This window comes from Salmo salar, chromosome ssa25 (assembly GCF_905237065.1).
Source record: "Salmo salar chromosome ssa25, Ssal_v3.1, whole genome shotgun sequence".
Classification (NCBI taxonomy): Eukaryota; Metazoa; Chordata; class Actinopteri; order Salmoniformes; family Salmonidae; genus Salmo; species Salmo salar.
In genome coordinates, this window is record NC_059466.1 from 24,624,015 (window position 1) to 24,643,070 (window position 19,056).

The 19,056-nt window shown below is 43.0% G+C and overlaps 1 protein-coding gene across 2 annotated transcripts in view; it reads left to right on the forward strand.

Moving 5' to 3' along the window:
• Positions 1-19,056, forward strand: part of abca12 (ATP-binding cassette, sub-family A (ABC1), member 12) — a 94,420-nt gene that overhangs the window by 11,407 nt on the left and 63,957 nt on the right. For both annotated transcript variants that reach the window (XM_045707784.1, XM_014173727.2), the window contains 14 exons: positions 383-552; positions 863-993; positions 1,141-1,271; positions 4,213-4,383; positions 4,825-5,036; positions 9,970-10,100; positions 12,216-12,336; positions 12,894-13,224; positions 13,499-14,158; positions 14,261-16,078; positions 16,404-16,783; positions 17,124-17,242; positions 17,750-17,841; positions 18,414-18,565. In XM_045707784.1, the coding sequence (XP_045563740.1) occupies positions 383-552; positions 863-993; positions 1,141-1,271; positions 4,213-4,383; positions 4,825-5,036; positions 9,970-10,100; positions 12,216-12,336; positions 12,894-13,224; positions 13,499-14,158; positions 14,261-16,078; positions 16,404-16,783; positions 17,124-17,242; positions 17,750-17,841; positions 18,414-18,565 (4,619 nt within the window). The remainder of the gene's footprint in view (positions 1-382; positions 553-862; positions 994-1,140; positions 1,272-4,212; positions 4,384-4,824; positions 5,037-9,969; positions 10,101-12,215; positions 12,337-12,893; positions 13,225-13,498; positions 14,159-14,260; positions 16,079-16,403; positions 16,784-17,123; positions 17,243-17,749; positions 17,842-18,413; positions 18,566-19,056) is intronic.

The window sequence follows — 19,056 nt, forward strand, 5'->3', positions numbered from 1 at the left end:
GGCTAACATCAATCTCTTAAAAGCAGAGGGAATTACGATGTCATTGGAGATTCATTGATTAGAGGTCAATTCCATGTTAATGCAGTCAATTTAGGAAGTAAGCAGAAATTCCAATGAAACATTTCCTCATTGATAAAAAATGTCAGCTTACTTCCTGAAATGAAATTGACGCCAACCCTGGTTCCTTATCTCTTCCCTCTCTCCTCCCCTTTATCTTTCCATCTTGACACACTTCAGGCTGACTGTTTGATCTCTAATGGGATTATATGATGATCAGTGGTAACTGTATTAAACATACTGTGCATACAGTGTCGCAAAGGAGATTGGGGTTCAATGGGGTTTATTGGTCCTCTGTGTGACTTGCTGTGTTTCCCCTCCTCAGAGCCTCCTGGCCTGGAGTAAAGACACTGCTCCGGGGGATGTGACCTTCACCAGAGGCCTCGTCCATAGCCTGATGGGACTGTTTGTGGCCCCCGAGGGCCAAGGCTCCTCCAACAACACCAGGTCCCAGCGTAGCAATGACATGCAGCCTCAGACCATAGAGGAAGAGCTGTGAGTGAATATTGTTTTGTTTCTCTCATTGTGTAGTTCTGGTGCTAGATACATGTCAAATACTGCACATTGGCAGTTCAATATTTAATTTCTCATTCAACAAGGTTTGGAAATAGACTTAAAGTAGTCGTCGGTGATGATAGGACTTTCACTTGAATCTACCTGAAATAGGTGTAACTGATCTTAGTACCTGACAGCTTCAGAATAGTCTATAAACTCCATAAGAAAGTATATTGCCAAGCAAAGAAGCCCAAAGTCTATCCATAGTGTCCATTCGCCCATGGGTGACATCTAAACTCTGTGTTGGCAGGTTCCTGAGTGTGGGCTCAGTAGCAGTGGAGCTTCTAAAGGGCATTCCTGGCTGGAACTACGTTCAGATGGCCCTCACCACCAGCCATGCCTCCATGCAGCTGGCTACGACAGGCTTGGATACTCTAGTGGGTATGTACTGTGTGTATAGTACTGTATGGGTGCTGCATATACTGTATCCGATGAAGGTGAACTGGAACTGTATACTTTTGTTGTGCCAATAAAGCATTTTGAATTGAATTGACCATGGTCACCTTGTGTTTTATTTCTGACACACAGAGATGATGGGGAAGGTGTCGACGGACGCCCATACCTACCAGGATACCTTTCTCTCCCTGATGTCCAACCAGGCTGCTGCTGACAACTTTGCTGGACAGGTCATGGACTCAATAGTGAAGACAATCATGAAGGTGAGTGGACTGGCTTTAATTAGGAAAAGCAGGCAAAGCTGGTTGAAATGACATCATAAATAGAACTAAAGTACTTATAACCTGTACTTATAAACAAAACATGTAAAGTGTTGGTCCCTGCAAACTTAATGCCTCCTTGGTTAACATCATGGGAAAATCAAAAGAAATCAGCCAAGACCTCAGAAAGAAAATTGTAGACCTTCACAAGTCTGGTTCATCCTTGGGAGCAATTTTCAAACGGCTGAAGGTACCATGATCATCTGTACAAACAATAGTACGCAAGTATAAAAACCATGGGACCACGGAGCTGTCATACCGCTCAGAAATGAGACGCGTTCTGTCTCCTAGAGATGCAAATCAATTGCAGAACAACAGCGAAAGACCTTGTGAAGATGCTGGAGGAAACAGGTACAAAAGTATCTATATCCACAGTAGAACGGGTCCTATATTGACATAACCTGAAAGGCCGCTCAGCAAGAAAGAAGCCACTGCTCCAAAACCGTCATAAAAAATCCAGACTACAGTTTGCAACTGCACATAGGGACAAAGATCATACTTTTTGGAGAAATGTCCTCTGGTCTGATGAAACAGAAATATAACTGTTTGGCCATAATGACCATTGTTATGTTTGGAGGAAAAAGGGGGAGGCTTGCAAGCCGAAGAACACCATCCCAACCATGAAGCACGGGGGTGGCAGCATCATGTTGTGGGGGTGCTTTGCTGCAGGAGGGACTGGTGCACTTCACAAAATAGATGGCATCATGAGGCAGAAAAATTATGTGGATATATTGAAGCAACATCTTAAGACATCAGTCAGGAAGTTAAAGCTTGGTCGCAAATGGGTCTTCCAAATGGACAATGACCCCCAAGCATACTTCCAAAGTTGTGGCAAAATGGCTTAAAGACAACAAAAAAGGTATTTGAGTGGCCATTACAAAGCCCTGACCTCAATCCCATTGAACATTTATGGGCAGAACTGAAAAAGTGTGTGCAAGCAACTAGGCCTACAAACCTGACTCAGTTACTCCACCTCTGTCAGGAGGAATGGGCCAAAATTCACCCAACTTATTGTGGGAAGCTTGTGGAAATCTACCCTAAATGTTTGACCCAAGTTAAACAATTGAATAGAAATGCTACCAAATACTAATTGAGTGTATGTAAACTTCTGACCCACTGGGAATGTGATGAAAGAAATTAAAGCTGAAATAAATAATTCTCTCTACAATTATGCTAGGTAAAGCTCCGCCTTATCTCAGCTCACTGGTCACTATAACAACACCCAACCGTAGCACGTGCTCCAGCAGGTATATCTCACTGGTCATCCCCAAAGCCAACACCTTCTTTGGCCGCCTTTCCTTCCGGTTCTCTGCTGCCAGTGACTGGAAGGAATTGCAAAAATCGCTGAAGCTGGAGACTTACATTTCCCTCACTAACTTTAAACATCAGCTATCTGAGCAGCTAACCGATCACTGCAGCTGTACATAGTCCATCTGTAAATAGCCCACCCAATCTACCTACCTCATCCCCATATTGTTTTTATTTACTTTGCTGCTCTTTTGCACACCAGTATCACTACTTACACACCATCATCTGCTCATCATCATCTGCTCATCTATCACTCCAGTGTTAATCCGCTGAATTGTCATTACTTTGCTACTATGGCCTATTTATTGCCATGCCTCCTCATGCCATTTGCACACACTTTCTTTTTTTCTATTGTGTTGACTGTACGCTTGTTTATTCCATGTAACTCTGTGTTACATGGATCTGGCACAGATCTGGGGAAGAGAGTTCCTCTGTGGAGATGGGAGAACCTTCCAGTAGGACAACCATCTCTGCAGCAATCCACCAATCAGGCCCTAAAGGTAGAGTGGCCAGATGGAAACCACTCTTCAGTAAAAGGCACATGACAGCCCGCTTGGAGTTTGCCAAAAGGCACCTAAATTCTCTCAGAAAATGAGAAACAAGATTCTCTGGTTTGATGAAACCAATATTGAACTCTTTGGCCTGAATGCCAAGTGTCACGTCTGGAGGAAACCTGGCACCATCCCTATGGTGAAGCATGGTGGTGGCAGCATCATGCTGTGGGGATATCTATTAGCGGCAGGGACCGGAAGACTAGTCAGGATCAAGGCAAAGATGAACGGAGCAAAGTACAGAGAGATCCTTGATGAAAATCTGCTCCGCAGCACTCAAAACCTCAGACTGGGGCGAAGATTCACCTTCCAACAGGACAACGACCCTAAGCACACAGCCAAGACAATGCAGGAGTGGCTTCGGGACAAGTCTCTGAATGTGGCCCAGCCAGAGCCTGGACTTGAACCCGATCAAACATCTCTGGAGAGACCTGAAAATAGCTGTGCAACAACGCTCCCCATCCATTCTGACAGTGTTTGAGAGGATCTGCAGAGAAGAATGGGAGAAACTCCCCAAATACAGGTGTGCAAGCTTGTGGCGTCTTATTCAAGAAGACTCGCGGCTGTAATCGCTTCCAAAAGTGCTTCAACAAAGTACTGAGTAAAGGGTCTGAATACTTATGTAAATGCAATGTTTCAGGTTTTTATTTGTAATAAATTAGCAAAAAATTCTAAAAACATGTTTTTGCTTTGTCGTTATGGGGGTGTTTTAACAGATTGATGATGAAAAAAAGATGATGAATACTTTCTGAAGGCACTGTGTATGGGTTATATGACTGATATTTTCAGTGAAATGGTGTTCTTGTTGGTTTCCAATAGATCCTAATGGCTCAGGGACATTCATTCATTCAATCATCAATTAATTAATTAATTAATAGATTAATTCATTCAATCATTAATTAAGAAATAAATAAATGCATGTATTCATTCATTCATTACTTGTTGGTTTCCAGTAGGTTCTAATTGCTCAGTGACATTCATTCATTCATCCATCCATTCATTCATTGCTTGTTGGTTTCCAATAGGTCCTAATATCTCATGGACCAGTAAGGTGTGAAGATCTGCTGGGCCAGTGGTCCTGGATCTTCTCTCTGAGCTCCATGGACCCCAGCCTGTGGAATGCCCTCTTCTGCCCAGGGAACAACTCTCGTCTCCCAGACACTCTGCTGGCTGAATGGATGCCTGTGGTTGCCAAGGTAAGTCATGTGTACCTGGACAGCTCTCACAGGTTGTGTCTTATTGGCTAGGTCTCCCTAGAAAATGAGGTTATGATAAAATAACTGAAGACTAAAAGGTTATCACAAAAGCAGAATAAAAACAACACAAACCTCCCTCAGACCCAATACTGGTTTAGACCATGTAGGTCATTTCTATTAGAAACATTGATGAATGGTCTGTTGAGAATACAGTTGGTCGTAAACAGTAAACAGAAACTGTGTCATATATGAGCCTATGGATTTTCTTTCTATATTTTTTCCCCAGAAACCATTTTCTGTCATTTTGAGAAGTTACTTTAAGTACATTTTTTGGGATATTAAGACATTTTAGAATAAGCCAGCAATTGTTGTTATGTTATATCCTAAAACATGTATATTCAACTTTCTTTGATCATTTTGTAATTTCCTTCTATATCCAAGGCGACTCAGCTTATGAACATAGTACAGGGCACTACCACCGCCAATGTCACCCTTCCCATGATCCTCACTGAGTGGCATGCACTGGCTGGCTCTTTTGTCAGCGGTGAAGTGGCCTTGAGGAACTTCAGTAATCTGTTGGATGCTGCCTACCTGGTGGGCTGGGTCCCTGAGAACATCGCTGCAGTGGACTGGACACAGATTCTCATGACAAGGTTAGTATGTACACACACTAATGAAGGCCCTTTGGCCGAAACGTTGGTCAAATAAATTGACCAAGTCGAGATGAGTGTGTACTTTCTTTTTCATTTGTCATGGTCAGTGTACCTTTAGTAACCACAGAATGACCATACTGTCTTGAGATAATATAATCAAGGTTTGTGTATAAATTAGTATACAATATCCTTGCATCCACAAGCGGAGTTATCAGTGTGTACAGTACCAGTCAAAAGTTTGGACATACCTACTCATTCAAAGGTTTTTAATTATGTTTACTATTTTCTACATTGTAGAATAATAGTGAAGACATCACAACTATGAAATAACACATACAGAATCATGTAGTAAAAAGTGTTAAACAAATCAAAATATATTTTATATTTGAGATTCTTCAAAGTAGTCACCCTTTGCCTTGATGACAGCTTTGCAAACTCTTGGCATTCTCTCAACCAGCTTCACGAGGTAGTCGCCTGGAATGGATTTCAATTAACAGGTGTGCCTTGTTAAAAGTAAATGTGTGGAATTTCCTTCCTTCTTAATGCATTTGAGCCAATCGGTTGTGTTGTGACAAGGTAGGGGTGATATACAGAAGATGGCCCTATTTGGTAAAAAACCAAGTCCATATTATGGCAAGAACAGCTGAAATAAGCAAAGAAAAACAACAGCCCATCATTACTTTAAGACATGAAGGTCAGTCAATACGGTAAATTTCAAGGACTTTGAAAGTTTATTCAAGTGCAGTCGCAAGAACCATCAAGCGATATGATGAAACTGGCTCTCATGAGGACTGACAAAGGAAAGGAAGACCCAGAGGTACCTCTGCTGCAGAGGACAAGTTCATTAGAGTTAACTGCACCTCAGATTGCAGCCCACATAAATGCTTCACAGAGTTCAAGTGACAGACATATCTCAACATCAACTGTTCAGAGGAGACTGCGTGAACCAGGTCTTCATGGTCAAATTGCTGCAAATAAATCACTACTAAAGGACACCAATGATAAGATTAGACTTGCTTGGGCCAAGAAACACAAACAATGGACATTAGACCGGTGGAAATGTGTCCAAATTTGATGAGTACAAATTTACTCCGCCGTGTCTTTGTGAGACGCAGAGTAGGTGAACGGATGATCTCTGCATGTTTTGTTCCCACCATGATGCATCGAGGAGGAGGTGTGATGGTGTGGGGGTGCTTTGCTGGTGACAGGGTTAGTGATTTATTTAGAAATCAAGGCACAATTATCCAGCATGGCTACCTGTAACAAGTGCACTGAGAGTCTGGAAGCAAGTTCAGTGAGTGAATGTTTTAATAAATAAAAGTAACATAATACAAGACAAGGAAACACAAACAATGCACAGACATGAAACAGAAACAGAAACAATGACGCCTGGGGAAGGAACCAAAGGGAGTGACATACATAGGGCAGGTAATCAAGGAGGTGATGGAGTCCTGGTGAGTCTGATGACGAGCAGGTGCACGTAACGATAGTGACAGGTGTGCGCCATAACGAGCATCCTGGTGACCTAGAGGCCGGAGAGGGAGCACACGTGGCACTACCACAGCATTCTGCAGCAATACGCAATCCCATCTGGTTTGCGCTGAGTGGGACAATAATTTATTTTTCAACAGTACAATGACCCAAAACACACCTCCAGGCTGTGTAAGGCCTATTTGACCAAGGAGAGTTACGGAGTGCTGCATCAGACGACTTGACCTCCACAATAACCCGACCTCAACCCAATTGTGATGGTTTGGGATGAGTTGGACCGCAGAGTGATGGAAAAGCAGTCAACAAGAGCTCAGCATATGTGGGCACTCCTTCAAGACTGTTGGAAAAGTATTCCTCATGAAGCTGGTTAAGAGAATGCCAAGAGTGTGCAAAGCTGTCATCAAGGCAAAGGGTGGCTACTTTGAAGAATCTAAAATCTATTTTGATTTGTTTAACACTTTTTGGTTTCTACATGATTCCATATGTGTTATTTAATAGGGCTGATGTCTTCACTGTTATTCTACAATGTAGAAAATAGTACAAATAAAGAAAAACCCTTGAATGAGTAGGTGTATCCAAACTTTTGACTGGTACTGTAGGCGAGCCGACATCATGAAAATATTGAGTCTATCAACATGCATTAGCAAATACAACATGCAGAAATGGTACTGAATACGTCATTGATGTAAAGTGAGATTCCACTTGACCGTTGAGTCACAGTAATCTCCTTTTATGCGCTCTGGACATACTTTGGTAGGTCCCTACTTGCTAACGACCATCAGGTCCTAACAACCTGGTACTCAGGGCTCTATTGTCCCTCCATCAGGTCCTAACAGCCTGGTACTCAGGGCTGTATTGTCCTTCCATCAGGTCCTAACAGCCTGGTAATCAGGGCTGTATTGTCCCTCCATCAGGTCCTAACAGCCTGGTACTCAGGGCTGTATTGTCCCTCCATCAGGTCCTAACAGCCTGGTACTCAGGGCTCTATTGTCCCTCCATCAGGTCCTAACAGCCTGGTACTCAGGGCTCTATTGTCCCTCTAACCACTCTGATGTCAATGCAAATGAAATCAAAAATCACATCCAACACTAATCATCAAAACAGTATGTGCTTTTAAATCTCACCTCACTGTGATGATCAATTTGAAGAAGGAAGTTCAACAACAAGTTGAAGCTGAGTGGAAAAAATTGTTGTTTTGGATGTTGTTTCAAAGCCTTAACATAACAAAATGGATACCACTTTCTAAGGTGATGATTAATTCAAAGCACCCATATGCATATTAGAATGAGCCCTAAAAACTAATTTGTACAATACATATCCCACCGCTTATTACGCATGGCAGAAAAACATCAAATAAATCTGATTTAAGATGTCCTTGCTACATCATTCTCACGTCACCCCGCTCCTCCGCTCTCTCCACTGGCTTCCAGTTGAAGCTCGCATCCGCTACAAGACCATGGTGATTGCCTACGGAGCTGTGAAGGGAACGGCACCTCCATACCTTCAGGCTCTGATCAGGCCCTACACCCAAACAAGGGCACTGCGTTCATCCACCACTGGCCTGCTGGCCCCCCTACCTCTGAGGAAGCACAGTTCCCGCTCAGCCCAGTCAAAACTGTTCGCTGCTCTGGCACCCCAATGGTGGAACAAGCTCCCTCACGACGCCAGGACAGCGGAGTCAATCACCACCTTCCGGAGACACCTGAAACCCCACCTCTTTAAGGAATACCTAGGATAGGATAAAGTAATCCTTCTAAACCCCCCCCTTAAAAGATTTAGATGCACTATTGTAAAGTGGTTGTTCCACTGGATATCATAAGGTGAATGCACCATTTTGTAAGTCGCTCTGGATAAGAGCGTCTGCTAAATGACTTAAATGTAAATGTAAATCATTGGTCTGGCCTATACTCCAAAATGAAACAAATTGGAGTAGGCCTAATCACCTTTGAATGTGTATTGTATTATTATGCATACTGGATGGACTGGTTCACTTATGCTATGCCCCAAATTTCTATTCATGAGTCTGGGAGAGAATGAATAGCCCTAGGCGTTGCTGTTGGTTCATTGATTGTGTAGGGGAGCTTACAGGTAGCCTACAATTATAGTGTGTTTGTATTTGATTTTGAATAGCCTAGTAATAGGGTATTTTTTTTATTTTCATAATTAATCGGGTGGCACATTACCTTTAGCTATACAGAATATCTCACCACCAAGTGTTTCCATCTCCTACTCTCTCCTTTATTCCTTTCTGGAGCATTCAGAGAAGCTGTACTTCGTTGTGAAAACATGTTACTATTGATGTTCCCAAACACATTTCACTTGGTTTCCCAAATTAAGCACTGGGTAGCTGCAGAAACAGGGTTGGGGAGCCCACGTCATGCAGAGTGTGGACGAAATATTAACTGTCGCGCAGCAATAGCATGCACCTCAAACAGTGGTTGATGCATGAAGTGAAATAAGTGTTCTTGTATTTATTTTGCAGCTGCTCATATTAAGCACAGCTCTGCTATAAAACCGAAGTAGGCTACCAGGAATCATTGAAAAACGGACCGGTGGGAAGCTTGCGGCCTCCATTCACTGTCTTTATCCCCGCCCCCTGTTCCTGCCCATTTGATAATGGGCCGTTCTAAATCGAAACTAATTTGACATATTTGTGAAGACAAGATAAATTGAGAATAATCTTATGGGTGAAAATATGATCACTTGATGAGAGAACAGCTGTGCATCCTGAGGTAATGAACAGAGTGCAAGCTTTCTCAAATCATCAATAGCCTATACTTTTGTCATGCAGCCCATATATGTTTAGATTTCTAAGACATTCTAAGGTTTATCATTCACAACAACATTTTCCAAATAAATCAAAATCTATCTTATAGGACCTGTTTCAAATGATCACTTTTACACTGGTAAAATCTTATTTTATTCAGCTATATTCAATTATATTCTTCTTACTATAAAGTCATATAATATAAAATAATGGCACGGGACTTTTAAACATATCTTGTCAGCTATATGAACAAACCTAAAGCCTACGGCATGGAGCATAGCCAGATAACATACAGTATGCCAACTCATATTCTGTTAATCTGAAATACATTTTCTTCATATCATAATGTTTCTTTAGACCTGACTAAAATAAATAATAGTTTTATTGTGATGGTGCATATTAAATTGATTACTTAGACTTTTTTAAATGTAGATGTTCCAAAGGCACATCAGCGGCTTGTATGTGTGGAGGCCTGGAGATGCTAAACACGTTTATGCTAATTAACGGTCAATTTTTTTGCATGACAATAGCCGGCTGATAAAATTTCATGACCACCACAACCCTAGCTGAGATAAGGTATCGCTATCCAAAATGTTAGTGGGATATGTAAGTGTGTATATGTTATGAGTTGGTTGTCATGTATAAACTCAACATCCATTTCTCTATGTCTCGCAGGGGTTTGGGGGCATTCATCACTATGGGCTCTCACCTCCAGAACAGCTCAATGTGGCCTTCTATGGAGTCATACTTCCACATCGCCTACTGGATAATGAACTACCAGCCCAACGTCACCGCTTCACCAAATTGTGAGTCAGGCACGCATACACCAATACAACAAACACATAAAGAACACACGCACACATAAGGTAAGGTACGTACAGTGCATTCAGAAAGTATTCAGACCCCTTGACTTTTTCCACATTTTGTTACTTTACAGCCTTATTCTAAAATTGAATAAATAGTTTTTTTCCCTCATCTATCTACACACAATACCCCATAATAACAATGCAAAAACAGTTTTTTTTTACATTTTTGCAAATGTATTAACAATAAAAACAGAAAATAACATTTACTTAATTATTCAGACCCTTTACTCAGTACTTTGTTGAAGCACCTTTGGCAGTGATTACAGCCTTGTGTCTTCTTGGGTATGACGCTACAAGCTTGGCACACCTGTATTTGGGGAGTTTCTCCCATTCTTCTCTGCAGATCCTGTCAAGCTCTGTCAGGTTGGATGTGGAGCATTGCTGCACAGCTATTTTCAGGTCTCTCCAGAGATGTTCGATTGGGTTCAAGTCCGGGCTCTGGCTGTGCGACTCAAGAACATTCAGAGACTTGTACTGAAGCCACTCCTGCATTGTCTTGGCTGTGTGCTTAGGGTCGTTGTCCTGTTAGACTGGGGTGAAGGTTCACCTTCCGAGGTCTTGAGCGCTCTGGAGCAAGTTTTCATCAAGGTTCTCTCTGTACATTTCTCTGTTCATCTTTCCTTCAATCCTGACTAGTCTCCAAGTCCCTTCTGCTGAAAAAAATCCCCACAGCATGATGCTGCCACTACCATGCTTCACCGTAGGGAGGGTGCCAGGTTTCCTCCAGACGTTTCCTCCAGACACTTGGCATTCAGGCCAAAGAGTTCAATCTGGGTTTCATCAGACCAGAGAATCTTGTTTCTCATGGTCTGAATGTCTTTAGGGGCCTTTTGGAAAACTCCAAGCGGGCTGTCATGTGCCTTTTACTGAGGAGTGGCTTCCATCTGGCTACTCTGCCTTAAAGGCCTGATAGGTGGAGTGCTGCAGAGATGGTTGTCCTTCTGGAAGGTTCTCCCATCTCCACAGAGGAACTCTCTTCCCCAGATCTGTGCCTCGACGCAATCCTGTCTTAAAGATCTACTGACAATTCCTTCGACCTCATGGAGTGGATTTTTGCTTTTGTCATGCACTGTCAACTGTGGGACCTTATACAGTGGGGGAAAAAAGTATTTAGTCAGCCACCAATTGTGCAAGTTCTCCCACTTAAAAAGATGAGAGAGGCCTGAAATGTTCATCATAGGTACACGTCAACTATGACAGACAAAATGAGAAACAAAAATCCAGAAAATCACATTGTAGGATTTTTAATGAATTTATTTGCAAATTATGGTGGAAAATAAGTATGTAAATAAGGTATTTTTTTATAAAAAAAAAAATAATAATTGCAAAAATGTTAAAGAAATCTGTTTTTCGCTTTGTCATTATGGGGTATGTTGATAGGGAAAAACATTTTTTTATTCTATTTTAGAATGAGGCTTTAGCGTAACAAAATGTAGAAAAGTCAAGGGGTCTGAATACTTTCCAACGGTACTATATGCCTTGTCCAAGACAGTATGGACCATAGGGCAGGAGCCTATTACCTGTTTTTGTAAGGTGAGGCAGCTTGATGTACAAGTAGACCGCCTGGAGGGTTAGGGTCAGTTTTAGTTCACAAGTACACAAATAGACAGTATGATATTTACTTCTTGTTATAACTGATCAGTTACGTGCCAAGAGAGCTAGCAATTTGATTACTCATTATAATGAGGAATAAACAAACGTTTATAGTCAGCAATATCCAGTATCCATATCCAATGCTCAAAGTTACATGCATTTTTGGCAATATAGCCACCATTGCACGTGTGTAAATTTCAATAATGTGACTACTCATTGCCCTGGTTGTCTTGGTGTTGTCATCAACGCTGAGCAGTAGCTCTGTGACAAAGATACATAATGACAAGATACTCTGTCTGGCCCAAATGGCACCCTATTCGCTATAGAGTGCACTTCTTTTGACTAGAGCCCCCTGGTCAGAAGTAATGCCCTACATAGGGTGCTATTTTGGATACAGGCTCTGTCTGTTCCACTCATGAGCTCTATCTGTTTTAAAACAATATATATGAACTGTCATAACAGGTACAGTTGATTCTACCACATACGCCTACATCTGCAATACTGGGTTTACCTGGCAGCAGTTTATCCCAACCACCGCTGCTCTGGTGCAGGAGTTTTCTGCTAATCCTGCTGTATTACTTAGGTAAGTAATCTCATAGGGCAGAGAAGGATAGAGCCTGGCCATAGGTGTGTAGTCTATGGTATAGGTTGTGTCCAGAATGGCACCATTTTCCCTACTTAGTGCACTACTTTTGACCAGGGCCCATTGGGCTCTTTTCAAAAGCAGTGCGCTATATAGGGAATAGGGTGCCATTTGGGATGCATCCCGTGCCTCTCAATAAAGTGTTATCTAACTACTGTAACTTCACTAATGCCACAGACTATCTCCCCTGGTGTCTTTCCTTCTCCTGCTCACATTGTGTCTAATTGTTCCTCATATTGTAATGACTCCGATTCACACTTACTTCTTGGTGATGCGCTCTCATTGATCTGTTTTGTTGTTGTCAATTGATCATATTTTTTATGACTAGATTATTATTATAACATATAGACTAGTAGATTATTACTAAAACAAATTATTTGTTATTGATTTTGATTAGTGGTTTATTAAATGTAAATGTACCTTTTCTAGTTGATTATGAGGCATGTGTTTGGTGCCAAGTGAGAAGATAACAAACATTTTTGTTATCTTTTCCACAGGCATGTCCAGGGCTCCTTGTCTTTCCTCCAGGCTGTCTATGGAAACATTGCCACAGGCCCAGTCACCCAGCTCCTCAGCTCTGACCTAGTCCTAGGGGACGGCTCCATCCCAGCCCTCCTGGAGAACCTGATCACCATCCTGAACAAGGACATCACGCTGGTCTCCAACCTCATGTCCCTGGAGCAGTTTAGCACCAACTCTGAGCTGCCCCTCTCTCTCCTGGGGGAGATGTTAGAGGCCCTGGGCCTGAAGCCTCTGGAAGCCCTGTGGACCGAGGGAGGTGGATCCCAGGCCCCCAATGCCTCATCTGTGATGGCCATTGCCCTGAAGGTAGCCAAAAACATTAGACAGAGATTAAGCCTAATTCTGGACAAGAAAGCATTTTCAAAGGAGATTCTTTATTGAGCATGATTTTTAGTCCAGGACTAAATTTAATCTGTGTCCGGGAAACCAGTATTTTGTATTTTGTATTTTGCAATTGTATTATTTATTCAAGATCAATGTTTTTAAGAAACTGTAGATTTGACTAAGCTTCAGAACATCATTAAAACACCCCAAAATATCATAATATGTAATAATAATAAAGTCAATGAAAACTTCTCAGGTGGCCAAGAACACCCGGCATCTAGTTACCGGGCTCCCTGTCGAGAACGCCAACATGCCAGACCTGGCCGGGGTGGAGGCTCTGCTGATGCAGTGGCTCTCAATAGCTCAGGGAAACCTGACCCTGCCTCTGTCTCTCAGTATGGGAGATGCTCTGACCACCTACTCTGGCTCTTTCAACTCTACCTCCCTGGCCTTCCTCAGACAGCTGCTCAATCCTCTTACCAACCAGAGCTCAGCGGGCATAGCAGACAACATCCTGCGGGCCATGGAGCGGCTGAAGACTGTGCTGGATGCTCCTAATGGTGACTCAACGCCCATTCTCCTGGGGTACGTGATCCAACTACAGGAGTTGCTGGTCTCGACTCTACAGCTACGCAGACATGAGCAGCTCTTGCTTCCAGATGGGAACCTCACCACAGCTCAGGTGACAGACCTCCATTTGGCTGTGGTGGACCTCTTCCAGCTCCTGTACGTCCAGCAGCTCAGCCAGGCTGGGGATCAGGCTGCCTTACAGACCCTGCTACAGAGACTCTCGGCCCTACTACCTCTCCAGCTCCAACAGCAGTACCTTGGGATGGTAAGCCACTTCCAGGCTGTGATGGAGAGCTTGGTGTCATGTACAGCGGCAGGTCAGGACTGCATGGCTGCGGTCCCACAGGTTGGTTTTGTATTTGTTTTGCTATCCATTGTCCTTCATTTTTTTTAAAGGCATTTTAAATCCAATGTATTATTATTTGTATTATTATTGTTATTATTACAGGTGCTCCAGATCCTGGCAGCTAGTGGGGACCACATGTTTAGTGGGGGCCAAGCTAAACCCAGCGTGTCAAACCAGGAGTCCATGAAAGTGACTGTCAACCTGCTTACTCTCCTCTTCGCCTGGCACGATACTGACATGTCTAACAATATGTCCGTCACGCCAGAGTCTGTCCTCAAGACCGTGGCCCAGACTTCCTTCTTCCTCCAGCAGATTATATCGACTCCCAACATCAGCGTATCCTCTCTCCAGCAAGCTATGCTACAATCCAACCTTACCCTGGGGGAGCTGGAGAAGATGGCTGCCCTGGCCAGCGCAACCAACGCACCAGCTCTCCTGGCTAGCATCATGGGCGTCATCAACGTGCAACAATGCCTGGAGCCCCAGCCCAACAATCCCATCAGCCTTGCCCAGTGTGCACTGGAGCTGAGTGAGAGAGTCACTGGTTTTATCCTAGCGCTGCCTATACCTCCGGGATGCCAGTCCAACTGCACAGCGCTAATCTCCCTCCTCCCCATCCTAGTCAACCACTCTGTGAGTATCGGCCTTGCCGCCGGCTCTGGCCCAACCCCACTTATACCAACAACTGAGGCTATCACAGTTACCATAGCCAGCATCAGCGAGAATCTACAGCATCTCAACCTGGAGTCTGTGGAGCTGATCAGTAACGAGCTCCATGTCCTTGAGGGTTTAATCAAACTGTCCGCCTCTGGACAGTCTCCAGTCTACTCACACAATTCCACTGATCCACTGATGCAGGACTCGGGTAATGTACAGAAGGTGTATTTGGAGATAGCACAGTGGTATCTGAGGAAGCTAGAGAATGTGACCAGAACCAGTACCTTCTCAGAACTCCTGGACCCTTTCTTCCATATGGCAGAGATGCAGCTGGCTCTCCAACTCTCTCAGACTGAATTTACCATCTTTGTTAGTAAAGAGGTTGAGTATTTGATGAGAAGTATCCAATACCCTATCAACGGGACAGACGTGAGTAAAATCGGCCAATCGGTCATCAGGATACTCAAGGGTAACCTGGACCTGTTCAAGTTAAACATTGCTTACCAAGCGGTTATGGGGAACAATTGGCTAAACTACAGCTTGATTAATGAGGCCGAATCCCTGATCAATAATGAACTCCCTGTGCTTGAGGGTTTGATCGAACTCGCCGCCTCTGGACATTCTCCAGTCTACTCACTCAATTCCACTGATCCACTTATGCAGGATCAAAATTACGCACAGAAAGTGTATTTGGAGATAGCACAGTGGTACCTGAGGAAGCTAGAGAATGAAACCAGCACCAGTGCCTTCTCAGAAATCCTTGACCCTTTCTTCCGTATCGCAGAGATGCAGCTGGCTCTCCAACTCTCTCAGACAGAATTCACCATCTTTGTTAGTAAAGAGGTTGAGTATTTGATGAGAAGTATCCAATACCCTATCAATGGAACAGATGTGAGTAAAATCGGCCAATCGGTCATCAGGATACTCAATGAAAACCTGAACCTGTTAAAGTTAAACATTGCTTACCAAGACGTTTTGCAGAACTCTTTCGGGAACTTAAACTGGCTAAACCACAGCTTGTTAAGCGAGGTCGAAACCCAGATCAGGGAGTACCTCAACCTGACACAGGATTGGCTGAGACAGCCTCGTGTGACCCAGGTCCTGACCAATATGCTGCATTGGAACATAAGCGGTGGGATGATGAACGTGACTACTCCTGGGATGGACCTCCAGCAACTTCTCAGGACTCTCGGCTCCCTCCTCACCCCAGAGCAACAGGCCTACCTCACAGCCATCCAACACAACAGCCAGGCTCTCAATCAGGTAATTTCATTTTACACAGGTAGTACCATTGAGGTCAGTAGACTTATTTTGCAATTTTACAATGTTGACAGTATTTGTAAATATTTTACTATGGGGTGAATTTGAACTGTCAATGGGATACAAAGTGAAAATTGGTACTTTTAAATTAGGATTACAGCCCCTATGGCTGTAGTATGACAGACAAACTAATTTCCACTTGGGGATTTATAACACAAAATCTGGTATCTTCTATTTTCTTCTCTTCTCTTATCTTCTCCCTTTTCTTCTATTTTTTTATTTTATTTTCTCTTCTCCGTTCCTCTCCTTTCCTCTCCTATCCTTTCAGGTTCTGTTGGTGGCCAGTCGGGAAGGAGGTCTGGGTAGTGACCAGTTCATCCAGGCGATCATGAATGCTACAAGCTCTGTCCTGAGTGGCTTCACCATGGGCCTCACACCACAGAACGTCACTACAGAGATCCAGGGTATTCTGCAGGGTGAAGAGGTCCAGATTATTTTTCAGGATGCCCTCCAGCTGGCATTCAGACCTAACATGAGCAACGCCCAGTCACTCAACATCACCATGGAGATTGTCAGGAGGGCGGAAGGCGTTGTTAGATTGCTGGTCCCCCAGGAGGCTGTTGGGTATCTGTTGCCAGGGTTCAGGTTCATTAGCACCTACCTTGAGACAGTCTCCAAGCCTGGCGGGCCTGATAAGTGGAATGAGATGTGAGTTGTACTGTGTGTGGACTGTCAATATTAATGTATTTTAGGTTGCGTCCCAAATGGCAGTAGTGCTGTGCGTGGATCCTGGCCAAAAGAAGTTTCGAGATAATAGGCTGCTATTTGGGATGTAACCTTACAGATTCTAAATGCTCACTGAAAATCAGAAGACGTCAGTGTTTTTTAGGATGACGTTGTTGATGATGACAAAAAATATTATCATCAGGTTGTTTTGTTACTTCCTCCCCTCACAGTGAAGATGATGACAAAGATCCTGCTACTTTTGCTGCTGCTGATGATGATGACGATAACATAACGATAACAATTACATTTTCTTTCCTCTCAGCATTGTGAACGAGCTAAAGATGGTCCAGGGCCTCCTGGCCCCTGACAGCAGTGCCCAGGTCTATCTCTCTTTCATCATCAACATCACTCATGTCATCCTGGACTCCAGCCAAAGCCAAGGCAAGTTGCCTATAACAGCTCCTCAATATCACTGTAGCACTACGTCCCAAATGGCACCCTATTCCCTACATACAGTAGTGCGCTACATTTGACCAGGGACCATAGGGTAGTTCACTATATAGGGAAAGGTGGCCATTTGGGACAGTGTGTCTACTGTCCTAATGGCCTGTGATATAGTACTGCTGGCACCATACACTTCATTATTAAATAACCCTACCAGGATCTCAGCCAGACACTTTAAGCACAGTTTACTGACATGCCAATGTCAGAGTTTGTGTCCTCTAGGAAATCAATGACTGTATCTGTATATTAACAGTGGCCAGAAATCAACATGGCAAAATACTGTACATCTATCTGTCTCACTGTCAGAATCTGTGTCTTCTTGGAAAACAATTAAGTTAGCTAACAGAAGCTATCAATGTGTTTGATTGTTGGCTACAGTTGTTATGTTAATAACTAACGATATGCTGTAATTTTTCAGAAATGTAACATTATTATCGTCAACAGGTAGCAACATGGGCCCTTGGAGCAACATGAGTCTATGGGCTAACATTGGTAATGATATGACTGCTGAAAACCTTTCAGAAATTGCTGGTCAGGTAAGGCATAATATATTACAGCTTTGCGTTTATTTTCAGTGAAATCTGTAATCTAATTCCTTCTACAACAGTAGCAGTTCTGCAAAGTCATCTTTATACATGTGCTGTAGGCTTGTCAGTTGTATGACATATACCTCAGGCAGTCAACAACATGCCAAAGCACAAAATGCTATCCAATGCATATATCAAGATTGTATATTTTGTGGTTTGTCCAGTTTACAGCTTAAAATATGTGTCAGTGTTTTTTCCTCAATGGGTTACTGACTTGCCTAGTTAAATGAAGGTTAAATAAAAAATTAAAAAATACAAAGATTGAGCTATCTCACTGACATTCAAGAGTCACAGTAGCTCATGGTGTGGACAATTCCAATAATAATTTCAGTTAGTCAATCTTTCCTTCTGTCTAATTTCCAATGAACAATTGAATACTTCATAATTGGAGAAGACTAACAAAGAAGGCAATTTCCAATGACACATATTATGTCTAATAACCATGCCTTAATAAATGGAGCTGTTGTTAATAGTTTTCCAATGGCGAACACTAGCAACATGACATTTTTGTATCCTTTCAGATGACTGGTCTTCTAAACTCTGTGCTACCCCTCATCCTTGGGCAGCAGGGTATCATGCCTTTCCCTCTGCCTTCTCCTGAGATGCTCCCTGAAATACTCCCTGTGCTGATACAGATCCTCACTCAGCAGGCTAACCAAAGCAGCTGGGATAAGTACGTTCAGGGGTCAGGGGTCATCGGTTCAAGGAAGAAGGTGGTATCTGGTTAGATAGTGAGAAGGGAGAGAATTACCATGGTGTTTTAACTATAGTAAGGAAGTATAGTATAGTATAGTAATACATGCTTGGGCTCCTGAGTGGTGCAGTGGTCTGAGGCACTGCATCTCAGTGCAAGAGGTGTCACTTCATTCCTTGTTTCGAATCCAGGCTGTTTCACATTGGGATGTGATTGTGCGTCCCATAGGGCAGCGCACAATTGGCTCAGCGTCGCCGGGGTAGGCTGTCATTGTGAATAATGATTTGCTCTTAAATGACTTGCCTAGTTAAATAAAATATAGTATTATATTTTAGTCAGTGGGGAGAACATTATCATGTTTGTTTTGGTAGTATAGTATTATATTGTATTGTATAGTATTGAGGGCCACAACATAATCACCTGTTATGTGTATATATATAGTGATAGTTTTAAGTTAGCTATATTGTAAA